At 48.2% G+C, this 25,771-nt stretch overlaps 2 protein-coding genes across 24 annotated transcripts in view; both read right to left on the minus strand.

Moving 5' to 3' along the window:
* LOC129176930 (protein-methionine sulfoxide oxidase mical3b-like) overlaps window positions 1-16,292 on the minus strand; it is a 21,226-nt gene extending 4,934 nt beyond the window's left edge. The window contains exons 1-26 of one of the 22 annotated variants that reach the window (XM_054767460.1): window positions 16,240-16,292; window positions 15,730-16,131; window positions 15,449-15,656; window positions 15,264-15,374; window positions 15,101-15,202; window positions 8,400-8,555; window positions 8,242-8,342; window positions 6,159-6,416; window positions 5,981-6,096; window positions 5,796-5,919; window positions 5,649-5,733; window positions 5,421-5,568; window positions 3,755-3,951; window positions 3,575-3,672; window positions 3,348-3,473; window positions 3,230-3,289; window positions 3,081-3,164; window positions 2,814-2,973; window positions 2,635-2,744; window positions 2,498-2,561; window positions 1,854-1,995; window positions 1,377-1,576; window positions 800-1,288; window positions 643-722; window positions 499-570; window positions 324-374 (exon numbers count right to left, since the gene is read on the minus strand). In XM_054767460.1, the coding sequence (XP_054623435.1) occupies window positions 324-374; window positions 499-570; window positions 643-722; window positions 800-1,288; window positions 1,377-1,576; window positions 1,854-1,995; window positions 2,498-2,561; window positions 2,635-2,744; window positions 2,814-2,973; window positions 3,081-3,164; window positions 3,230-3,289; window positions 3,348-3,473; window positions 3,575-3,672; window positions 3,755-3,951; window positions 5,421-5,568; window positions 5,649-5,733; window positions 5,796-5,919; window positions 5,981-6,096; window positions 6,159-6,416; window positions 8,242-8,342; window positions 8,400-8,555; window positions 15,101-15,202; window positions 15,264-15,374; window positions 15,449-15,656; window positions 15,730-15,993 (3,606 nt within the window). In that variant the 5' untranslated portion in view covers window positions 15,994-16,131; window positions 16,240-16,292. Of the gene's footprint in view, window positions 1-323; window positions 375-498; window positions 571-642; window positions 723-799; window positions 1,577-1,853; window positions 1,996-2,497; window positions 2,562-2,634; window positions 2,745-2,813; window positions 2,974-3,080; window positions 3,165-3,229; window positions 3,290-3,347; window positions 3,474-3,574; window positions 3,673-3,754; window positions 5,569-5,648; window positions 5,734-5,795; window positions 5,920-5,980; window positions 6,097-6,158; window positions 6,417-8,241; window positions 8,343-8,399; window positions 9,119-15,063; window positions 15,203-15,263; window positions 15,375-15,448; window positions 15,657-15,729 lie in introns of those variants that run through there. The other 21 variants (XM_054767466.1, XM_054767464.1, XM_054767463.1 and 18 more) reach the window with 21 other exon arrangements.
* Window positions 16,293-20,208: 3,916 nt separating this feature from the next.
* svopl (SVOP-like) lies at window positions 20,209-25,406 on the minus strand. 2 transcript variants are annotated; one of them, XM_054767488.1, is made up of 16 exons: window positions 23,802-25,406; window positions 23,290-23,393; window positions 23,124-23,212; window positions 22,909-23,007; window positions 22,601-22,672; window positions 22,407-22,531; window positions 22,274-22,337; window positions 22,079-22,204; window positions 21,677-21,805; window positions 21,530-21,603; window positions 21,248-21,444; window positions 21,041-21,152; window positions 20,707-20,788; window positions 20,548-20,637; window positions 20,357-20,470; window positions 20,209-20,285 (listed from the first exon to the last, which is right to left on the minus strand). In XM_054767488.1, exons 1-16 carry the CDS (start codon window positions 23,825-23,827, stop codon window positions 20,274-20,276), a joined length of 1,515 nt encoding a protein of 504 aa, XP_054623463.1. In that variant the 5' UTR covers window positions 23,828-25,406; the 3' UTR covers window positions 20,209-20,273. The 2 variants fall into 2 exon arrangements, with proteins under 2 accessions (XP_054623463.1, XP_054623462.1); XM_054767487.1 differs by having other exon boundaries at window positions 23,290-23,460.
* Between the last annotated feature and the right edge of the window lie 365 nt (window positions 25,407-25,771).

A 25,771-nucleotide genomic window follows, 5' to 3' on the forward strand; every position in this document is an offset into this window, starting at 1 on the left:
AACACCATTGTGTGTGTCTTTTTTGATTCCTGCCAGGATATTAGCTCCGTGTTCATCCAAACAGGCCAGGTTTTACACTGAGTGAGTAGAAATGTGAATGATTCTAAAATACTTGTTATTTTAGTTTATTTGATTCCTACACTGACACTGTGATGAGAACAACTTTATACTGTCCATGTGGGCTACAGAGGTCATTTGTTAGCATTTTCGGCTGGTGGTGTGCCTCGTGGTTTTTCAATAAAAAAAAAATGTGCCTTGGTGCAAAAAAGGTTGAAAAACACTGGTGTAGTTTATGTTGGTATTATTGATAATATAGAGTGTACCTGAATGGGAAAGCTGGCTTTGAAAGCCAACGCGTGAGGAACGTATGCAGGCTGCAACACACAAAAGCAATGATGGCCAATGGATACCAGTGATACCAATGGATACCAGAGATACCACAGGACCCTAGTGGATACCAAACAACACTAAAGGACACCAAAGGATGATATTGGATACCTGTGCTGTCTGCTGGTCTTTTAGTGACATCAGGTGGAGGTTAGAGGTCAGGTCGATGGTTTCCAAACGCAGCTAAGTACAAAGACCACACGAGATGTTTGTACTTTGTAGGATATGACGTTGGGATGCTTGTGTTTGTCTCACGTTGGTTTTGGGCTGCAGGGAGCATCTTTGTTGCAGAGTGGATGAGTCCAGGTCACATTCTTCCATCAGAGTGAGGCCTCCTGTCAAGGCAGTGATGCTGACATCAATTACATGACATCATCAGCAGCAGCGGCAGCAGCAGCAGCTCGCTGGTCACCTTCATCTTCGTCCGTCCTCAGCTTGTCTGCACCTGGAAGTGAAGCCCCGCCCTCGTTCCTCTTGTTCCTGTTCCTGGAAAACAACGCCTTCCATAGAGCCCTGGCTCCGCCTCCTTCTGCATGGCGGAGAGGCGGAGCCTCGCGCAGACCTTTGAGATAGCGGTGACAAAAGACGGGTTGCGAGCGTCGGTCGTGTGTTTGCCGTTGGCGTCGACCGCTTCCTGCCTCTTCTGGCTCCACCCACTCTGTGTCTGCTCGCAGGAGGCGGAGCTTCCTCATCGACAGGTTGTCATCAAAGGAGCTTCGTCCTCTAGCTCCTCCCACTGCCTCCATCGGGGGAGGACATGCTTGGTGGGCAACCTCAGTGGGCGGGGCTTCTTGCACACAAGGCCAGGCTGAACAGGTGCAGGAGGCGGAGTCTGGCTTGGTGACAAAGGAGGCAGTGGAGGGAGCGGCGCTTCCATAAGACATGACATCACTTGTATCTGCTGGGGTGACAGGCAGCATGTGTACGTTCCTAGATAGCCATGCCCCCCACCAGGATGAGTACAGGAAGTTCCATAAAAGGACACTGACCACCAGCACCATCATCTTCACCTTCCTCACAGCCGGCCTCATCTTCATTGTCCTCATCGTCTTCATCCTCTTCCTCATCCTCCTCGCAGCCTATCAGCTGAAAGTGATGTTGTAGATCCTCCCTCCACGCCGCTTTGGACGTCTGTGAGGTGAAAGGTTGTTGAGCACCACAAGTTGGCGCTTCAGCCGCCCATTCACACCTGAACACAAACAGGACGTGTGTGAGATGAAAGGAAGGGAAATGTGAGCAGGCATGTGGCATTGGACACACACACACAGGTGGCATTGGACACACACACACAGGTGGCGTTGGACACACACACAGGTGGCGTTGGACACACACACAGGTGGCGTTGGACACACACACACAGGTGGCGTTGGACACACACAGGTGGCGTTGGACACACACACACAGGTGGCGTTGGACACACACAGGTGGCGTTGGACACACACACACAGGTGGCGTTGGACACACACAGGTGGCGTGACCTGCTCGTCTGCACGTCTTCAGGTCCTCCCAGGTTGAAGCAAGTCAGCGTCTCCTCAGAGATCTCAGCAACCTCCGACAGATCATCCTGATCATTTTCTACTTCAATCCTCTCTGGCATCACAGACATCACTGAAAACACACACACGTGCACGCACACACATGAACATACATAGGCACATGTGCACACGCATATGTACACACACGTGTACACATCTGCACATGCATGCACACACGCACATTTATTACACATACACACATACGTGCACACACACACACGCACATTTATTACACATACACACATACGTGCACACACACACAGATGTGCACATGCATGGGCACATGTCCACATGTACCCACGTCCACTTGCACACATGCACACACACACGGATATGTACACACGCAAACACACATGGACACACACGTGCATATACTGTATAACACATACATATACACACACACATATGCACATGCATGTGCGCACACGTACATGTGCACATGCACACACATGCGCACGAACACGGATATGTACGCATACATGCATATATATATATACACACACACAGGCACATATGTACACACGTGCATTTATACACAACGAGCGTGTGTACGTGTGTAAAGTCGTACGACTCACCTGAGGAGCGCCGACACTCTGTTGCCATGGAGACCTGAGAGTCTGCGGAGGAGAGCAGAGACGTCTGTGGAGACATAGTCATCATCACCACCACCACCATCATCATCATCACCATAAAAGTCAACATGGCTGCTTACACAAGACGTCCGGGGGCACGAGGCCCTGTCACATGACGTCCTGGGCTTCTTTGGCGCGGATGAACTGGGACGAGAGGACGACTCGCAGTGCTGGGGACAGAAAAAGTTGCCTGAGAGGAAAGAAGACATCAGGATGAGACCCCACCGAGTCACACGACCACCGGGCCACTCCCGCTCACCGCTGGGGGCGTGGTAACGATAGGAGGCGGGTCTCAGCGGGGCGTCACACACGTGGCACATGAAACAACTTCTATGGAAGAAAAGACCTTCAGCGCTCAGACGCTCCATCACGTAGACTTTCTGCTGGCAGAAGAAACACACATCGCTCGCACAGCAGCCCTGCACGGACGCACACACACGTGCACGCACACACACGTGCACGCACACCTTGTCATCAGACGGTGGTGGAAAGCGAAGGCGTGTCTGCCGGGTGAGAGGTTCTCTACCTGCTCTTTGTGCTCCACGAGCTGGGAGCTGAGCTTCTGCTTGAACCGTAAGCTCAGCTGCTGCTGCTGCTGCGTTCGCTTGCTCTGGCAAACGTGAACACACCGTTACACCTGACCTTTATTTCACCTTGTGTTTTGCTACGTTTTACCGGTCTCCATGACGGCGGCTGAACCGGGACGTGTGGAGACAGATGGCTGGCTGGATCCCCCTGTGAACGCATCACGCCTGTGTGACGTCATCAAACAGGTGTGACATCAGAGACTGACCTGAGGGGGAGGAGTGTCCTGGTCCTGGTCCTGGATCCGGTTCTGGTCCAACTTGGCCTGCAGCAGGTCTGCCATCAAGCGCACTCTGGAGCTGCCGACCGGGCGCTCGGCCACGACGTCACATGACTGCAAAGAAAAGAAGATGAAAAGTCCCACTTTATTCTTCTCGTTCACACGTCCTCTTCTGGCACTCCTGATGAACTTGAACGCATCACGTCCAAACAGACCTTTGACCTTTGACGTGACGGCTGTTGTCCTAGTCTGCAGAGGACGGAGGTGGGCATGACCAGCGCAGCTCTGACCTCTGAACTCTGGGACAATGACCCTGAAGGCAACACAAGACAGTACAGACCCTGAAGGACCCTGAACACAACATGTTTGGAAGTAGGAGGCGGGGTTTGTCGCACCCAGAGAGGGTGGGGCATCTGGCAGCAGCTGGTAGAACTGGCTGAGGTACATGACCATGGACAGAGAATCCGGTTCTCCTTCAGAGGACATCTCCTCCACCGTCACCAGGGGGGAGATCCCGAACTCTCGTTCCGACACCTCGAAGGCCAAGCGAATGTTTTCTTTGTCCGCCGTTGGGTCGATGGCATCAAAGTCTCTGCGGACAACACAACAACGACGCTTTTTATTTTCCATTTCATCTTTATTGACTTTACGTCTGTGTAGGCTCTCAGTCGTACAGGAGTTGTCCATCGAGGGAAAGGCTTCTTGAGACATCATCTATACTTCTGTGAAGAAGGTGTCGGACGTTTCGCTCCTCATCCGAAGAGCTCCGTCAGCGAACTAACAAGTGCTGGTATCCTAGGCCTTAAATACAGTAAGAGTGGGCGGAATTGGTGTGCCAACACCCTCCTCCTATTGGTTCCTTACACTAAGCCTGGGCGGAGTAGTGGTATAATCCTCTCCTGCTATTAACACCTCCGATCAAAGGGAAGTGTCGCTCCCTGAGTTGGGTATGAACGACTCTGACACTGGCTCGTTAGCATCTATTGTTCTGGCTCGGGCCTGGCTTCACCTCATTTGCAAGACTAAGAGCTGTGGGTTTTGGTCTCAGTAACCTGCTGAACACAGGGTCCAAATTAAACCTCAAACCACCATTCCGATTCAATGATGGGTTCTGTTGTTTGACAAAAATAGCTTCCTTTACTCCTCTTTCAAACCATCTGTTTTCTTTGGCCAAAATCTTTACCTCGCTGTCCTCAAAAGAGTGATTGGTTGCTTTAAGGTGTAGATATACTGCTGATTGAGGACCACTAGAATTGTCCCTGCGATGTTGATAAAGCCTTTTTTGGAGCATTTGCTTAGTTTCCCCAATGTAGTGCTCTTTGCATTCCTCATCTTTACAGTGGATGGAATAGACCACATTGCTCTGTTCTTGGTTTGGAGCCTTGTCTTTAGGATGCACTCTTTTTTGTCTCAGGGTATTTACTGGTTTGAAATAGGTAGGAATTTTGTGTTGCCATAAGATCCTCTGGAGTTTTTCAGAGACCCCCGCTACATTATTGACTTTAGATTTGATCTTTTTCTATTTGGGTTTTCATACTTTTTATCTTATTTCATGACTTTTTGCTTCATATTTCATCTTTTTTTTTAACTGACGTCTGTAACTCTGCATTTCGTTTTTCTATGACTTTACATTTGATGTTTTTGTTTTTGGACTTTTATGCTATTTACGTCACATGAAAATGTCATCTTTTTACGTCTTTTTACTTGGTTTTTCATACTTTTTACTTTACATTTCATTATTTTGGGGTTTTAGATGTCATCTTTTTGCTTGACAAATCCACTTTTTTGGCTTTCCATGTTTTTTTACGTCACATTTGATCTTTTCTACTTTAAATTTAATCTTTTTTTAGCATTGTTACTTTAAATGTGATCTTTTTTGGACTTTTCATGCTTTATACTTTAGGTTTTGTCTTTTCTGCTTTACATTTGATCTTGAACACATCTTCTTCTACTGTGGTTGTCATGTCTTTTTACTTTGAATGTCATCTTTTGAAGGTTCGATTCAATATTCCTTCCTGGTGGACATGGCTGTGCAACGAGACGAACAGGAGAAGTTCTTACATGAGGTCGGGTCTGTGGCGGTGGAGCAGCGCACACAACGCCACACCGCTCTTCCATGACGTGGTGAGGTTGCTGACGGCAACGCCAGGGTAGCCTCGCGTCCGCTCCCGACACCACGCCAGCAGCTGACTGGACTCAGACAAGGACTCTGATCGGACCGACACAGCACGCCAGTGCAACCAAGCCACTCGAGGAAAACCGGCGGAAAGAAAAGACGGGTCATCTCACCTGGTCTCCATGGCGACACACCAATGATGTCATCTAATTCAGGGTCTGGCCCCGCCTCCTCTCCTGTGTCGATCAAGTGTCTGACCTGCGCAGGTACCAGATGACGTCATCCGTTTCACCTGCGTGATGGCTTTGAAAGGCGAGTACCTGAGCAGGCGTGATGCTTGGACAGATGTGGACGTATCTGCTGAATGGGTCCAAAGAGTAGGAAGAAATGTTCTTTTGCATGTTCTCTGGTGTGGTCTGAGCCAGCAGACGATACACGCTCTCCCTGGACACACAGACATGCGGTGAGACGGACAAACAGACAGCGAGCAGGACAGACGGGTCACCTCTCTGCAAGGAGGTCCAGAGGAGAATCTCCTTGACACCATCGCCGAATCATCCAAGACGCATCAAGAGCGGCCAGGAAGCCTCGAGCCACACCCGTGCCCATCGGCCAGAAGGGCTGCAGAGACACAGACATCCGTCTCCGATGGTGGACGCAACTTTGAAGACAACGTGTCTCACCTCCAGCAAGCTGTCTCCCACCAGTGCCACCAGCAGCCGGTGTCCACGGTGACAGCGCACCATGGCGGCGTTCTCCGCTGCGTACATGGAGGTGAAGTCGAACATGGCCACGTCCGCTTGGCCGTAGTGGTTGATGGCAAACTCCAAAGACGGAAGCTGGCCGCCGGTGGAGAAGTTGGCCGCTGCACAGGCGAAGGCCTGTAAGGCGTTCTGGTCCACGTTAGTCCGAGCGAGAAGCAGCTCCGTGTCTGCAAAGTCCTGGAAGAGCAAACACGTCATCGGTTGGTCGAGACCTCCATCACACCTTCAAAGAATCCCACCCAAACGCTCCACAAAGTCCAGCAGACCCAAAATGCTGGTGTCCCATAGCAAGTAAACACAGGGACGGTACTGCCGATAACAATACTTCTGAGAATAAAACACAGCACAAGGATGGCAACATTTTCACCAACACAATGATTGGTCTTAACTAAATACATACAGTATATCATGTTTCAGTATCAACGATATCATACAATGATTTTCTTACAATTGTTTGTGCAAATTAAAGTCAACAATGGAAGAACAACAACACAACAATATCGACTGATATCACTCTTGGTATCCACAGTGTGGATCTTTGGATTAATCCGCTGTGGTTATACCACTTTCTATCTGTAGGGGTGACACCGAGTCTGTTAGTGCCACCGTGTCACACAAACAAGTCCCTGATGCTAAACCTTAGCATTTAGCATAGCAATTCTGACATAAGATGAGAACTGAGCCAACAAGTTATCAAGAAGTCCCATAGGGGAAACTGTACGGTACAGTAACTGTACAACACGTGATAGGAAGGCCCTCCAGCGGGTGATCAAGACCTCACAGAACATTGTTGGGGCAGCCCTCCCCTCACTGCAAGACATTTATAAAACTAGAGTCCTACGAAGAACACACAACCTCATCAAGGACAGCACACATCCACAACACTCATTATTCACACTCCTACCGTCAGGCAGACGCTACAGGAGTTTGAAGTCCAGGACCACAAGGCTGGCAAACAGCTTTTACCCACAGGCCATCAGGCTTCTCAACGAAGCACTCACACACGCCGCACGCAACACACGCACACACTCATAGCACTTTATTTATTTATTTGTATTATTAATCTGTATTAATGTCTCTTCTGTTGTTGCTTAATTTATTGGTATTTATGTTTCTTATGTTCTTATTCTTTCTTGTGTTTTCTTTCTTTTCTTGGGAGAATGAACAGAATAAGAATTTCATTGCATAGCAGAACTACCAGTTTTACTGTGCATATGACAATAAAACTCTTCAATCTTGAACTGAGAGCATGAGAGATATGAGATGTGACATGAGAAATATCAGATGAGAGGTATGAGATGAGAGGATCAGATATGAAATGAGACACATTTGACAAGATATGAGAAATATGAGATGACAGGATGTGAGATATGGGATGAAAGGATGAGATGAGACATGAGATGAGATATGAGAAATATCAGATGAGCGGTATGAGATAAGAGGATGAGATATGAAATGAGATACATAAAGGTGAGAAATATGAGATGAGAGATATTAGATGAGATATGAGAAACTTGACATGTGTGGATGAGATATGAAAGATTAAATGATATACGAGATGAGCAATGTGCGCCAATATGAGATGAGAGATATGAGCTGCGATAAGAAATATGAGATGCGACATGACATGATATATGAGAAAAATCAGATGAGTGAGAGGATGAGATACAAGGAAATGAGATGAGAGGATGAGCGATATGAGATGAGATTAGAGAAATTAGATGTGATATGAGATGAGAGCTATGAGATGAGATATGAAAAGCTTGAGGTGAGAAAATGAGATATATGAGATGAGAGATATGAGATGAGAGGTTATGAGCAATATGAGATGAGATATGAGATGAGGGATATGATACGAGAGATATGAGATGAAAGACATAAAACAGGAGATGAGAGAAAGGATGAAAGATATGAGAGATGAAAGGATGAGATGATGAGACTGTACTGACTATGAAAGAAGCCTTAGGCTTGTGTAGGGAGATACAGGTGTGGAGTGGTTTACCTGTAAAATGACTTGTTTGTCCAGCAGGCAGTGTTTCTTTGCCGTCATGACAAAGTAGTGCGTGTCGTCTTTGTAGTACACGATGTTCTCCAGGTCGATACCTGAAAGTTGCGCAGGTGGGAACAGGTGTCAAATGGTGCACGAGCCAAAGCTCTTACCCGTTTCCTGTCGCAGGTCCTGGAAGAACCGCTGATTAAAGATGGACGCCACGCCACTGATCTCCTCCACTTTGGCTTCAGCGCGACTGTTTCCCTTTTTAAAATTGGCTGTGATGGCAATGGCCAGTTTCCCGCGAAACTCTTTACGCCGAAAACCTGCAGGAACACAGCGTCACCTACACAGTCGCCTACATAGTCACCTACAGAGTCACCTCACCTGAAGAGTCACCTCAACCACCCAGTACCTGCAGGGTCACCTACATAGTCACCTACACAGTCGCCTATATAGTAGCCTACATAGTCACCTACACAGTCGCCTACATAGTCACCTGTAGAGTCACCTCAACGACACAGTACCTGCAGAGTTGCCTACACAGTTGCCTGCAGTCACCTTTTCAAAATGGCACCGTGTGAGCGGCTGCCGGTTACAGCAGCTCTGTACTTTTCTTCCACCTTGTAGTGTTTTTATAGTATTTTAGTCTTCTTCTTACTTTTTCTTTTGGTCGCATTTGGTCGAGTGTGCAGCTATGGAGGTTCATATTGTTACTTTTCTAGTCTGCGCCTTGATGCTCTTTGAACTTTTCAGTTCAACTGTGGGAAACCTCTTCAGCCACGGCTCCCCATTCAACCAAGGCTCCATTGTTTACACCCGGGATCAGCTGTTAGCCCTGTGCCACACACCCCATCTCTGCGCGGAGAGGCCGGAGATCCCCAAGGAGCTGCGGAGGAGCAGAAGAGGATGCAGGTCGGGAGTGAAGTGCAAGAAGCGGAAAAGACGGTACAAGCCATGTCTACCGTCTGTCATAATGGGGAACGTAAGATCTCTCCCCAACAAGATGGAAGAGCTAACGGCGCTCACCCGACTGCAGAGGGAGTACCGGGAATGCATCCTCATGTGCTTCACGGAGACGTGGCTGAGTGAACTTTCTCCGGATTCACATGTCGCACTGGACGGATTCCAGTTGGTACGAGCGGACAGGAATGCAACGGAGAGCGGTAAGAAGAAGGGAGGGGGAATCGCTGTGTTTGTGAATGATAGATGGTGCCACCCGGGACACATCTGTGTGAAGGAGCAACTGTGCACCAGAGACGTGGAACTGTTAGCGGTTAGCATGCGGCCATACTACCTTCCGAGGGAGTTTTCACATGTTATTGCTATGACTGTGTACATCCCTCCCTCAGCGGTCGCTGCTGCAGCTATAGAGCAGATCCACACCATCGTCTCTCAAATTCAGAACCAGCACCCCCAATCCCTCCTCCTCATCTCCGGTGACTTCAATCATGCTTCCCTGTCCTCTGCTCTTCCCACCATGTTGTAGTCAATATGTATTCTTTACACTGTACTTTTTTACTTGCGTATCTTGCTTGCTGCTGTAACAAGTAAATTTCCCCGCTGTGGGATAAATAAAGTAAAAATACAATACCTCACCTGCAGAGTCACCTCACCTGTAGAGTCAACCGCACAGTACCTGCAGAGTCACCTACATGGTAGCCTACGTAGTCACCGACCTACATACCAGCCTATATATTCACCTACATAGTAGCCTACATAGTCACCTACCTACATAGCAGCCGACATAGTCACCTACATCGTAGCTTAGATCACAGCCTACATAGTTACCTTCCTACATAGCAGCCTACATAGTTAAATAACATAGTAGCCTACATAGTTACCAACCTACATAGCAGCCTACATAGTTACCTACATAGTAGCCGACAGTCACCTACCGACATAGTAGCCGACATAGTCACCTGCAGAGTAGCCTAAATAGTCATCTACCGACATAGTAGCCGACATAGTCACCTACCGACATACTTGTAGTAGCCGACATAGTCACCTACCGACATAGTAGCCTACATAGTTGCCAACCTACATAGCAGCCTACATAGTCACCTACCAACATAGTAGCCGACATAGTCACCTACCGACATAGTACCCTACATAGTCACCTGCAGAGTAGCCTAAATAGTCATCTACCTGCAGAGTAGCCTAAATAGTCACCTACATAGTAGCCTACATAGTCACCTCCATAGTCACCCACATAATCACCTGCAGGGGAGCCTACATAGTCACCGACATAGTCACCTATAGAGTCACCTACATAGTCGCATAGTCGCCTACATAGTAGCCTTTATAGTATCCTCCATAGTCACCTGCAGAGTAGCCTAAATAGTCATCTACCGACATAGTAGCCGACATAGTCACCTACCGACATACTTGTAGTAGCCGACATAGTCACCTACCGACATAGTAGCCTACATAGTTACCAACCTACATAGTAGCCGACATAGTCACCTACCGACATAGTAGCCGACATAGTCACCTACCGACATAGTAGCCTACATAGTCACCTGCAGAGTAGCCTACATAGTCACCTGCAGAGTAGCCTACATAGTCACCTACATAGTAGCCTACATAGTGACCTCCATAGTCACCCACATAGTCACCTGCAGGGGAGCCTACATAGTCACCGACATAGTCACCTATAGAGTCACCTACATAGTCGCCTACATAGGAGCCTGCAGAGTAGCCTCCATAGTCCCCTCCATAGTCGCCTACATAGTCGCCTACATAGTAGCCTACATAGTCACCTACATAGTTGCCTACATAGTCGCCTACATAATCACCTACATAGTAGCCTACATAGAAACCTACATAGTTGCCTACATAGTTGCCTACATAGTCGCCTACATAGTAGCCTACATAGTCACCTACATAGTCGCTTAGATAGTAGCCTACATAGTCACGTACATAGTAGCCTACATAGTCACCTACATAGTCGCCTACATAGTAGCCTACATAGTCGCCTACATAGTCACCTACATAGTAGCCTACATAGTCACCTACATAGTCGCCTACATAGTAGCCTCCATAGTATCCTCCATAGTCACCTGCAGAGTAGCCTACATAGTCACCTACATAGTAGCCTCCATAGTATCCTCCATAGTCACCTGCAGAGTAGCCTCCATAGTCAACTATATAGTAACCTACAGCGTAGCCTATATATTCCCTTACATAGTAGCCTCCGTAGTCACCTACATAGTCGCCTACATAGTCACCTACATAGTCACCTACATAGTAGCCTAAAATAGCAGCCTACAGAGTCACCTACATAGTCGCTACATAGTAGCCTACATAGTCGCCTACATAGTCACCTACATAGTAGCCTACATAGTCACCTACATAGTCGCCTACATAGTAGCCTCCATAGTATCCTCCATAGTCACCTGCAGAGTAGCCTACATAGTCACCTACCTACATAGCAGCCTACATAGTCACCTATATAGTCACCTACATAGTAGTCTACATAGTCACCTGCATAGTCACCTACATAGTCGCCTACATAGTAACCTACATAGTCGCCTACATAGTAGCCTCCATAGTCACCTGCAGAGTAGCCTCCATAGTCACCTACATAGTTGCCTACATAGTCACCTACATAGTCCCCTACATAGTAGCCTCCATAGTCACCAGCAGAGTAGCCTCCATAGTCACCTACATAGTCGCCTACATAGTCACCTACATAGTCGCCTACATAGTAGCCTAAAATAGTAGCCTAAAATAGTAGCCTACATAGTCACCTGCAGAGTAGCCTCAATAGTCACCAACATAGTAGCCTCCATAGTCACCTGCAGAGTAGCCTCCATAGTCACCTACATAGTAGCCTACAGTGTAGCCTACATAGTCACCTACCTACATAGCAGCCTACATAGTTGCCTACATAGTCACCTACATAGTAGCCTCTATAGTCACCAGCAGAGTAGCCTCCATAGTCACCTACATAGTAGCCTACATAGTCACCTACATAGTCGCCTACATAGTAGCCTAAAATAGTAGCCTAAAATAGTAGCCTACATAGTCACCTACATAGTAGCCTACATAGTTGCCTACATAGTAGCCTAAAATAGTAGCCTACATAGTAGCCTACATAGTCACCTGCAGAGTAGCCTCAATAGTCACCAATATAGTAGCCTCCATAGTCACCTGCAGAGTAGCCTCCATTGTCACCTACATAGTAGCCTACATAATCATCTATAAAGTAGCCTACATAGTCACCTACATCGGAGCCTACATAGTCACCTACATAGCTGCCTAAATAGTCACCTGCTGAACAAGAAGAAGAGGGTCTTCAACTCGGGGGACAAGGAGGAGCTGCGCAGAGTCCAGAGGGAACTCCGGCATAAGATCAGGAAGGGGAAGGACTGCTACAGGAGGAAACTGGAGAAGCGGCTGGAGCAGAATAATGCCAGGGAAGTCTGGAGAGGCCTGCAGACCATCACAGGCCATGGCAAAGGAGTGGGGAGAGACCAAGCCAGTGGGGACAAAATCTGGGCAGATGAGCTCAATCTGTTTTTCAACAGATTTGAGTCTGCCCCCCCTCCATCCCCTACCAACTCACCACTCTTCACCCCCACATCCACATCCCAGCCATCCTCTACCCCCCTCTCCATAACTGATGATCAGGTGAGAAGTCAGCTGAGGAAGATCAAGGCAAGGAAGGCCCCGGGACCGGACGGCATCAGCCCAAGAATCATCAAGGACTGTGCTGACCAGCTCTGTGGAGTGTTAAGGCACTTGTTCAATCTCAGCCTGAGCCTGGAGAAAGTCCCGGCCCTGTGGAAGACCTCCTGTATGGTCCCGATACCAAAGACACCACGTCCCAAGGAGCCTAACCACTTCAGGCCTGTTGCCTTGACCTCTCACCTGATGAAGACCATGGAGAGGATTATCCTGCAGCACCTGCGACCCCTGGTGGGCACTCAACTGGACCCCCTGCAGTTTGCTTACCGGCCTCGGATCGGAGTGGACGACGCAGTGATCTACCTGCTGCACAGATCACTGCTACACCTGGAGGACAGCGGGAGCGCTGTGAGGGTCATGTTTTTTGACTTCTCCAGTGCCTTTAACACCATCCAGCCGTCACTACTCAGAGTGAAGATGGAGAGTGTGGGAGTAGACCAACACCTGACTGCATGGGTTATAGACTACCTCACCAACAGACCACAGTATGTGAGGCTCCGTCACTGTGTGTCTGACATGGTACTCTGCAGCACAGGTGCCCCTCAGGGTACGGTGCTCTCCCCTTTCCTCTTCACCCTCTACACCTCGGACTTCACACACAACTCCACACAGTGTCACATCCAGAAGTTCTCCGATGACACAGCCATTGTGGGTTGTGTTTCAGAGGGGAATGATCTGGAATACAGGACGGTCATCAGGGACTTTGTCAGCTGGAGTGAGCTTAACCAGCTGCAACTCAACACCAGCAAGACAAAGGAGATGATCATTAACTTCCAGAGGAAAACGTCCCACTTCACACCGGTGAACATCCAGGGAGCGGACATAGAGTTGGTAGACAGCTACAAATTCCTGGGTGTTCACCTTGCCAACAAACTGGACTGGTCGGTCAACACCCACGCCCTCTACAAGAAGGGCCAGAGTCGCCTCCACCTGCTGAGGAGACTGAGGTCCTTTGGTGTGTGCAGGACTCTTTTACGGACCTTCTATGACTCTGTGGTGGCCTCAGCCATCTTCTATGCTGTGGGCTGCTGGAGAGGGGGCAGCACAGACAGGGACAGGAGCAGGATCAATAGGCTGATCAGGAGAGCGAGCTCTGTCCTGGACGGTCCTTTGGACTCCGTGGAGGAAGTGGGGGAGAGAAGGATGTTGGCTAAGCTGACATCCATCATGGACAACACCTCTCACCCGCTACATGACACTGTTGTTTCCCTGGGCAGCTCTTTCAGCAGCAGACTGTTACACCAACGGTGTAAGAAGGAGAGGTTCCACAGGTCCTTCATACCGACCGCTATCAGGCTCTACAACACCTGAACCATTTTGTATTCACTATGTCACGATGCATTCTTTACTTGTGTATCTTGCTTGCTGCTGTAACAGGTGAATTTCCCTGCTGTGGGATTAATAAAGTACTACTACTACTACTACTACTACTACCACCTGCATAGTAGCCTACATAGTCACCTACATAGTCACCTACATAGTAGCCTACATAGTCACCTACATAGTCACCTACATAGTAGCCTACATAGTAATCTACATAGTCGCCTACATAGTTGCCTACATCGTCACCTACATAGTAGCCTACATAGTAGCCTACATAGTCGCCTACGTAGTAGCCTACATAGTCACCTACATAGTCGCCTACATAGTAACCTACATACTCACCTACATATTAGCCTACATAGTCACCTGCAGAGTAGCCTACATAGTAACCTCCATAGTCACCTACATAGTAGCTTACATAGTCGCCTACATAGCATCCTCCATAGTCACCTGCAGAGTAGCCTATATAGTCACCTACCTAAATAGCAGCCTACATAGTCACCTACATAGTAGCCTACATAGTATCCTCCATAGTCACCTGCAGAGTAGCCTCCATAGTCACCTACATAGTAGCCTACAGCGTAGCCTACATAGTCCCCGACATAGTAGCCTCCGTAGTCACCTACATAGTCGCCTACATAGTTGCCTACATAGTCGCCTACATAGTAGCCTAAAATAGTAGCCTACATAGTCACCGACATAGTCGCCTACATAGTAACCTACATACTCACCTACATATTAGCCTACATAGTCACCTGCAGAGTAGCCTCCATAGTCACCTACCTACATCAGAGCCTACATAGTCACCTACATAGTCACCTGGAATGCTATCAGTCAAGTGACATTGTCAACACACCCGGCAATGTGTTCCTGCGACCGTCTGCTCCAATGATGACGTGGAACTGCAGCTGATTGACAGGATGACACTTAGGCCACGCCTCCATTGTCCAGCCCACCTCTGATGAGACACACAGGACATGGAGATACGAGGCCAGGTGGAGAGGAAAGCAAAGACTCACGATGTTGGTCAGCCGGCGGTTCCACCACACGTTTGAACTCCACGTTGACGTGAACTTCCACCCCGAGCAGCAGTGCCACCTTCAGCAGAACCAGCTGGAGTTGACGGATACCTGGAGACACAAAACGCTCAACTCCGCCCACTCAGGTGTGCGAATGCAACAAACGCGACGGGCGACACACTCACTGATGTGGTCAATGGAGCCGGCACAGAACTTTCCGTAGAACCTTTTGGCGCCAAGGCCGCGGAGGTCATGGATGGTAAAGGGCCAAAGGTGAAGCACGTTGTTCCTGGAGAACGAGTCCCTCTTCTCCAGCACCACCACCCGAGCTCCCATGAAGCTCAGCTCCACCGCCGTCCGCAGGCCACATGGTCCCGCCCCGATGACGGCACACTGACCAATCAGAGGAGAGCACAGTGATCACATGTAGTGACCCAAATGGAAGTTTATTTTTAGTTGCTCATACCGTGGCATTGCGGCAGGCTTGGTTGTGCAGGTACTCCTTCTGAGAAGCTCGGCGGTCCAGCTTGGCCCAAAGAGCGTTGGCCCTCCAGTAGCTGAGGCGGCGTTTGAGCGTTCGGTAAAGCGGACGCTCGGCTTGGCCGTGGTCCAGCTGAAGATGTTGGCACATCTGGCAGAAGGAGTGCAGCGCTGCCCTGCAGGTGGACGCTGACACAAAGTCGTCAAACAACTCCTGAGCTCGGCATTCCGGGTAGGACTCGCTTCTCATGGCAAGGCTGACTTAGCACCGTGGGAGTGAGACCTCCTCAGGCCACAGATGCTCTTTTCTTCTCAAAGGTTATGAAGTCTTCTTCCTGTTTGACCACATCCTTTACCACCTCCAACGAGGCTCCGCCTCTGCTAAAACCTTTGGAATCACACGTCATTCATTGGTTCCTAAACGCATCATAACAACTTCACACCTTTTCTTTTACAAAAAGACAACTTTCAATGTAAAGAACCATCGGGTACTCACAGCTCAGCTGCACCTTCAACAGGTGCTTGTCACGTCCTTAAATCCACTAATCACACACACACACAGGCTAATGTCAGGGGGCGGGGCCAGCGTTTAGACAGTAATCTGAGTCTGAGCAAACAAGCTTAAAGACTGCAGCTGAGCTGCAGGTTGTCTTCATCTTCATCCTGGTCCTCAGCAGAGCTGAGCAGCTGGGCTGCTGCTCACTTCCTGTCTTTTCTAGTGCTTAGTCGGCATTCTTTTGGCAAAAAAAAGTCATTACTTTGACTTACTAGTTACTTTACCCTAAAAGTAATTGAATTAGTAATGGAATGACTTTCCTTACCAGTGTTGGGCAAAGTAATTATAGTTACTCGTCACGTTACAGTAAAAGTAATTGAATTAGTAATGAAATGACTCAGTTTTAGGCAAAGTAATTCTAGTTACAAGTTACTTTACTTTAAAAGTAATTGAATTAGTAATGGAATGACTCAGTTTAGAGCAAAGTAATTCTAGTTACAAGTTACTTTACCTTAAAAGTAATTGAATTAGTAATGGAATGACTCAGTGTTGGGCAAAGTAATTCTAGTTACTTGTTACTTTATCTGAAAAGTAATTGAATTAGTAATGGAATGACTCAGTGTTGGGCAAAGTAATTCTAGTTACTAGTTACTTTACCCAAAAAGTAATTGAATTAGTAATGGAATGACTCAATGTTGGGCAAAGTAATTCTAGTTACTTTACCCGAAAAGTAATTGAATTAGTAATGGAAGGAGTCAGTGTTGGGCAAAGTAATTGTAGTTACTCATTACTTTCCCCTAGAAGTAACTGAATTAGTGATGGAATACTCTTTCATTACCGGTGTTGGATAAAGTAATTCTAGTTACAAGTTACTTTACCTTAAAAGTAATTGAATTAGTAATGGAATGACTCAGTGTTGGGCAAAGTAATTCTAGTTACTAGTTACTTTACATGAAAAGTAATTGAATTAGTAATGGAAGGAGTCAGTGATGGGCAAAGTAATTGTAGTTACTCGTTACTTTTGTATTTCATATTTGTACTTTATTTATCCCACAGCGGGGAAATTCACTTGTTACAGCAGCAAGCAAGATACGCAAGTAAAGAGTACAGTGTAAAGAATACATAGTGACTACAACATGGTTCAGGTGGTGCAGGTGTTGTAGAGCCTGACAGCGGTCGGTATGAAGGACCTGCGGAACCTCTCCTTCTTACACCGTTGGTGTAACAGTCTGCTGCTGAAGGAGCTGCCAAGGGAACCCACAGTGTCATGTAGCGGGTGAGAGGTGTTGTCCATGATGGATGTCAGCTTAGCCAACATCCTTGTCTCCCCCACTTCCTCCACGGAGTCCAGAGGACCGTCCAGGACAGAGCTCACTCTCCTGATCAGCCTATTGATCCTGCTCCTGTCCCTGTCCGTGCTGCCCCCTCTCCAGCAGACCACAGCATAGAAGATGGCTGAGGCCACCACAGAGTCACAAAAGGTCCGTAAAAGAGTCCTGCACACACCAAAGGACCTCAGTCTCCTCAGCAGGTGGAGGTGACTCTGGCCCTTCTTGTAGAGGGCGTGGGTGTTGACGGACCAGTCCAGTTTGTTGGTAAGGTGAACACCCAGGAATTTGTAGCTGTCTACCAACTCTATGTCCGCTCCCTGGATGTTCACCGGTGTGAAGTGAGATGTTTTCCTCTGGAAGTTAATGATCATCTCCTTTGTCTTGCTGGTGTTGAGTTGTAGCTGATTAAGCTCACTCCAGCTGACAAAGTCCCTGATGACCGTCCTGTATTCCAGATCGTTCCCCTCTGAAACACAACCCACAATGGCTGTGTCATCGGAGAACTTCTGGATGTGACACTGTGTGGAGTTGTGTGTGAAGTCCAAGGTGTAGAGGGTGAAGAGGAATGGGGAGAGCACCGTACCCTGAGGGGCACCTGTGCTGCAGAGTACCATGTCAGACACACAGTGACGGAGCCTCACATACTGTGGTCTGTTGGTGAGGTAGTCTATAACCCATGCAGTCAGGTGTTGGTCTACTCCCACACTCTCCATCTTCACTCTGAGTAGTGACGGCTGGATAGTGTGAAAGGCACTGGAGAAGTAAAAAAACATGACCCTCACAGTCCTGTCCTCCAGGTGTAGCAGTGATCTGTGCAGCAGGTAGATCACTGCGTCGTCCACTCCGATCCGAGGCCGGTAAGCAAACTGCAGGGGGTCCAGCTGAGTGCCCACCAGGGGTCGCAGGGGCTGCAGGATAATCCTCTCCATGGTCTTCATCAGGTGAGAGGTCAAGGCAACAGGCCTGAAGTGGTTAGGCTTTTTGGGACGCGGTGTCTTTGGTATCGGGACCACACAGGAGGTCTTCCACAGGGCCGGGACTTTCTCCAGGCTCAGGCTGAGATTGAACAAGTGCCACTCCACAGAGCTGGTCAGCACAGTCCTTGAGGATTCGAGGGCTGATGCCGTCTGGTCCCGGGGCCTTCCTTGCCTTGATCTTCTTCAGCTGACTCCTCACCTGACCATCAGTTATGGAGAGGGGGGTAGAGGATGGCTGGGATGGGGATGTGGGGGTGAAGAGTGGTGAGTTGGTAGGGGAGGGAGGGGGGGCAGACTCAAATCTGTTGAAAAACAGATTGAGTTAATCTGCCCAGATCTTGTCCCCACTGGCTTGGTCTCTCCCGACTTCTTTACCATGGCCTGTGATGGTCTGCAGGCTTCTCCAGACTTCCCTGGCATTATTCTCCTCCAGCCGCTTCTCCAGTTTCCTCCTGTAGTAGTCCTTCCCCTTCCTGATCTTATGCCGGAGTTCCCTCTGGACTCTGCACAGCTCCTCCTTGTCCCCCGAGTTGAAGACCCTCTTCTTCTTATTCAGCAGGGCCTTAATCTCAGAGGTCACCCAGGGTTTGTTGTTGGGAAAACACCGCACCAACTTGGAGGGCACAGTGTTCTCCACACAGAAGTTTATATAGTCTGTGATGCAGTGAGTCATGCTGTCAACGTCACTGCCATGGGGACTACAGAGCGCTTCCCAGTCTGTTGTCTGGAAGCAGTCTCTGAGCCGAGCACTGCTCTCCTCAGACCACTGCTTCACAGGCCTCTTCACAGGGGGTTGTCTATTTACTACTGGAGTGTAGTCTGTGACGAGATGGACGAGGTTGTGATCAGAACAACCCAGTGGGGGGAGGGGGGATGAGGTGTATGCATCCTTGATGTTTGCATACATACATGCATTTCCCCTACAAGTAACTGAATTAGTGATGGAATACTCTTTCATTACCGGTGTTGGATAAAGTAATTCTAGTTACTAGTTATTTCCCCTAAAAGTACTTGAATCGGTGATGGAAGGAGTTGGTGTTGGGCAAAGTAATTGTAGTTACTAGTTACTTCCGCTAAAAGTAATTGAATCGGTGATGGAAGGAGTCGGTGTTGGGCAAAGTAATTGTAGTTCCTAGTTACTTTCCCCTAGAAGTAACTGAATTAGTGATGGGATGAGTATCTTCCATAAATATGAGTTATCATGGAAAGTACTAGTGAGTGAAATATGTGAAAGGTTGTGTATTTAGTGTAGTGGTGGTGTTTGATGAGATTACAATACTTTGCTGTGGTACATCAAGTACCTTCACGTGTATCTTCTTGTCTTGTACATCAGTGATGTTGAAGTAGTGTGCGCGTATTTCCACCCTGAAAAGCACTGACTCGCCACGGTTGCATCCTCTTCTTTCGATGTAGCTCAAGTTGAGTCTTTTAAACCGCTCTTTTCTCATAGATCATATCTGAGAATCGGTTCTCATCAGTCACCCTAAAAGAGCCGTTCACAAGACTCAACATCTCTATTTCAAACGTTGTTCCATTTGAAAAGAGTCAATAATGACAGTACTTGTTACTTTTTAACGCCATTTTTAACGCCATAACCCCCAACACTGCTGGCATGTAAATATAAAAAACTTTATTTAAAAAGGCCCCTGAACACTCCCTGCTGCTGTCATGTATTTTATAAGGTTGAATCAAATGGAAGAATAGAGTATTTGTTCCAGTGGCGGTGTCAGGAGATTTGCTGGAAAAGAAGAAAAGAGAGCAGATAAAAAACAAAATAGAAAATCAAGACGATGCAAAGCTCAGTCTCACCAGCAGAGCTCGGCCTTTTGTTTCTATCGGCAACAGGAAGCTTCCCAGCGCACACAGTGTGCACGCCACGGCGAACGGACTCAGCGCCAGAATCACAGACTGAGACATGAGCACCTGAAGTACCCACGAAGGAGCGTCACACACGCAGAAATGCCAACAGAACCACGATACCGTCAGAACCGTGAACACACCTGAGAGATGAAAGGAGCAATCATCCCTCCGATCCGACTGAACGACGTGGAAAAACCCAAGCCCAGCGACCGCACCACAGTCGGATACACCTGAAAGACCAGAACCACATCAGCACCTCGTGCCTGATCCATAAGACCAGTAAGGATCACACACAATACCTCAGCCGTGTAGATATAAACCACATTGAAGTTCATGGACACCACAGAACGCAGCAGGAACAACAGAACCGTGAAGCCAAACCTGAAAACAAAGAATTACATCCTCACATCTATGTGGACCTGTTCTATGTGGACCCAGATACGTGCAACAGATCTATGTAGACCTGGTCTAAGTGGACCCATAAATGTGCACCAGTTCTATGTGGACCTGGTCAAAGTGGACCCAGCGAAGCAGATCTATGTGGACCTGGTCTAAATGGAACCAGCGGAGCAGATGTATGTGGGCCTGGTCTAAGTAGTCCCAGTGAAGCAGATCCAGTATGAATGTTCTCACATTGTGGTGCAGATGTTGAGCATCAGGAAGAACATGGCCGCCATCAGCTGCAAGACCATTAAACTCCTTTTCCGTCCAAAGACGTTGAGCAGGCAGATGTTTAGTGGAACAACTGGGAAAACATCAGGGAGAGACAACAAGAGATGTTTCTTTCCTTGTGTGGTTCTTGGAAGGACAGGTGGAACGAGTCTCTAGTCTGGGACTCACGTGCGACCTCCCCCAGGCAGCTGATGAGGAGCGTGCGGTAGTCGCTGGACGCGAAGGGGATGCAGTAACACCGTTCGTCCTCGCGGCGGTATTTGACCTGATGCTCGTGGTCGCCGTCCGTTACGCACAATAAGTTCTTCTCCAGAAGCTCAGAGCTGCTCAGAACCGACCCGTAGTACGCAAAGGACGCCACAAACCTAAAACAGGAAAAGACAACATGCCAGGAGGCGTTTTTTTACCCGAACACATAGTGTGCCGGGACACCAGGAGGCGACACGTTACCATGAATACCAGAGCAGCAAGGATGTCCTCCTTAAGGTGGAACCGAGCAGAACCCTCCAGTTGCCTTTCTTCTCCTGAAACACCAACAGAACCCTTCAGAACTTCAGTCACCTTTCACTGGACCCTGTGAGGGGACACTGAACGCACCACCACAGGCTCCACCAGACGTCCCGGCGGAAGAGACACTTTGTTCATCTTGGCGATCCAGCTGAGCGTGTCCACGGCAGCCTGAACGTTCCCAGCCGAGACGTTGAAGCGAGCCGACTCCGGAATGAACTGAACAAGGAAAAGGAAACGTTTGTTCCAATTCTTTCAGAACCTTTTCATTTTTATACATCAACTCATCATTTGGATCGTATTTCACATTGGAGGGGACAGGTGGTGACGGGGGGGACAAGTGGGGACAGGTGAAGACAGGTAAGGACAGGTGGGGACAAGAGGGGATAAGTGGGGACACGAGGGGTCAGGTGAGGACGGGGGGACTAGTGGGGACAGGAGGGAACAGGCGAGGATAAGAGGGGACAGGTGGGGACAGGTGGACAAGAGCACCTTGAAGAGGAAGATGAGGATGATGCTTGGGGCCACAGAGATGCGGATCATCCATCTCCATCCCAGTGTGGGAACCACCAGCATTCCCAGGATGATGATGAGCATGGATCCAGTCATCCAGAAGATCTGAACACACAAACAGACCAGGTGATGTCAGCCATGACGAGGAGGTGGAGCAGCCTGTGTGGGACTCACGGAGGCCAAAGGCAGCAGGACGCCCCGATATTTGGCCGGGATGAACTCCGTCTTTAACACAAACCTGCACAGGAAAGCATGTCAGTGTGTGTGTGTGTGTGTGTGTGTGTGTGTGTGTGTGCGTGCGTCTCACCCCTGCGACACTCCCGCCACGCCGCAGCCCACCATGCTGCGCAGGAAGATGAACCAAGGGTAGGACGGAGCGAAGGAGGTGAGGAGGGAGAAGTACGCGCTCCACACAAAGCCTCCAAACACAACCTAAAGACAGCAGCACACAAACATCAAATCTTTGCTTTTTTTTGGGTCAACTTTTCAATGTGTGGAAACCTTCCAGCGGCCATATTTGTCAGCCACGAATCCACTGAGGACGCCGCACACCATGAAGCCCAAAAACACCATCTGGAAACATCAAAGTAGATGATGCACATGCAACAGTACCACAATTACATCATTGCTATTCTAATATGCTCATATGTCAATATGCTAACATACTAATGTCTGTGTGCTAATATAGAGCACTAACATGTCAATATGGTAATACTGTATGCTAATATATCCATATACCCATGTCAATATGCTAATATGTACAGTACATATACTCATACGTCAATATGCTAATGTGATGCTGCACTCACTGTGGACACCAGCGCCACCTGCCAGTCATCCAGACGCCACTCACAACGAATCTCAGGAGAAGCCACCGCCAGCAACATGATCTCCATGGCCTCCACAATCTACACACACACACACACACACACACACATGCACAGTTTGTGTGATGTGTTAAAAAATGTGAGTTGACTGTGTTGGTGTTGGACGTGGTGCGTGCGTCCCTGCCCGCGTGTCGTACATTGGAGCTTCCCATGATGATGAAGAGCAGCAGGTGAAATCTTCCAAAACCGATACTCTCCACGGCGTCCTCCACTGTGTACGTGTCAGCTGTAAATAAACATCAGAGTGGGACATCAGCATCAGCACGTCTCGGTCACGTGGTGTGCTGCTACGAAAATGCATACTGTGGTTTTTCACGTCCTCTTGGCAATCTGACGGCTTGTCTGACAATTCCACCTCCTGCAGGCAGATGGCGCTGACCAGCTCAGTCTTCATGCTGTCTGTCATCCTGGAGCGCAATCGGTGAAGTGATTTCTTCATCAACGTCAACCATTCCGTCCACAAATCTTTAACACCTTGTCCAATTTCAGATTTCATTCATTTTGGTAAAGTAGAAGTTATTCTTTTTGTCTGTTTTTTTCTTTCCAAATGACAATTGTTGAATGTTTGTTTGCCCGCTTACAAGGGTAAAATATTTTCACAGAAAAACTACAATTTTTTATCAAAAAAGTCGAAGCAAATAGAAGATAAAAATATGTATATGTTGAATAAAAGTGCAGATTTATGGGCCGAACCGGCCGGAAGATGTTTAGCATTTGTTGTCTGGTTTGTACTTTTTCTACAAAGCCAACCAGCACCGAGAAACTACAAGTGTTCGATTTCCTAATGAAGTTCGGCAATCAAATCTTTTATTTACCTCCGCTTGGCTCCGGAAGTCCACATTAAAATCTTGCAATCATTTAAAACGAAAGAGAGTCCGTGTTGTGTTGCTGTTGTCAGTCAGGTGAACACGGAAGTGCATCACAGGGAGGAATGGGAGGGCGGTAAAGCGACACCTCGCTTCATGCAGGTATGTACGGAAGCCGTGAGGGGAGCCACAGCAATCTCACTTTTTACGACTTGATGACTACTTTCAAGTCTTTTCAAGCATTTGCTTACTTAGAAAGTGTGGGAAGAATTGCAAGCTACGTTTTATGACGCCCATATTTTGGTATCACAGTTAGACATGATGTGGAGCGCAGGGCTCTTATATTGAAGGCCGGAAGTGTGTGTGTGTTGAGAACATGACTTGACGGCTGCGAATGAGACGAGCTGTTTCAATCATCCACAAAGGAATTACAGGAAGATTTTTAAAAAGTACATTAAACTCATCTCTTTAATGCTGGTGGTGTTTCAAATACTAATCAAGAAAACAAATGTTATTGGCTCATGAAACAATTATTAGCACCATGTGATCATGTGACAACACCCCCACACCGTAACTAACATGTGAACGGGTCAATCACAAAGGGGCGTTTCCCTTTGCACGTCTTCCTCTTTTTTTTGCCAAAGCAAATCAAGTTTGGACATGATTTTTCTCTTAGCGACATGCTAACATTAGCAGCATGCTAACATTGACCGAAGTGGACATGCTGAAAAGTAGCAGAGACAAAAATCGATTGGCTAGAAGCGATGATGTCATCACAACATCAGAGAGACAGCTGCCAATCAGCAGAGAGAACCAGCGGCTTTCCCCACGCACCGGATCAATTTTGGCGGTTTGCTGGTGTCCGTGGCTCTCGTGTTGTGGTCCAGGCCGGTTTCCCTCCACCGAGTCAACTCTCCTCTGGCTCTGTGCCTTCACGACGATGATATGCAAGCTAACAATTAGCGCTAAGTTCTTTCACCACGTGAACAGCAGCGAGCAGCTATGCTAACATTGGAAGTACAACACGAGTACAAGCATACGACAGTAGTCTGGTCTTTTTTCTTGAAAATAAACACTTTGACCGATACGTTCAGTTATATATATTTACTCTATATACGCCATAGAAACATGAATATTGTGCTTATTGGGAAAATGATGGATATCTGTCTTATTCTTTATGCTTTACAACTACACACTACGCTTGCAAGGCCTCGCTGATTGGCTTTGAAGACGGACATCTGGTCTGGCTGATAGGACGTGTGGAAGGCAATGTGTGATCCGTGACAAGAGACTGACGCTTAGCACCACAGAAGGTCAGGATGTCCACTTGACAATCCCGTCCAGAACATCCAGTCTTACACGACACTTCATCTCCAACCTTCCAAATATCAACAACCCTTTGGGAAGACTTCTCAAGCCCTCCAAGATGACCAAGTCCGCTGCAAAGTTTTTCGATTTCTTCAGAAAGACGAGAGATGAATGGACGCCGAGGCCAAAGACCACTGGCAGACAGATGGAACCCTGTAACTTTCCGGAGGGAATGCTTTTGGTTGGGGGTGATCTCCTAATTTAAAGTTAGTCCTTAAGCAGCCAAGACGGTGTGCCGATGTGGACCACTCTTAAGGGTAGCTGGTCACGGCCTGGGTCTGCGCCAGCCGGCGAAGCTCCTCTCTGATTGCCTTGATCAAGGAGGCGGAGCTAAGAGCAGAGGGCGAGGCGTCCTCGGGTAGATACTCTGGAGTCGGGGAGGTCAGAAGAAGCGGTGGCGCTGACACATCCCGAAGCGAGGAGCTCGGCATCTGGAAAACAGACGCAGAGAAGTCGGGAAAGGACAGCACCTGTCGGGTGCCGAAGAACAGAACGTTTGTTACGGCAGGTAAACAAGCTTTGTTGCTACCAAATTCGTGCCAAAAACAAGCAGGTTTACGTTCTCCCTGCTGCCTCCAGGTCTGGAGAGGTCCTGGTCTGAGTGCTGTTGG

This window comes from Dunckerocampus dactyliophorus, chromosome 2, assembly GCF_027744805.1.
Source record: "Dunckerocampus dactyliophorus isolate RoL2022-P2 chromosome 2, RoL_Ddac_1.1, whole genome shotgun sequence".
Classification (NCBI taxonomy): Eukaryota; Metazoa; Chordata; class Actinopteri; order Syngnathiformes; family Syngnathidae; genus Dunckerocampus; species Dunckerocampus dactyliophorus.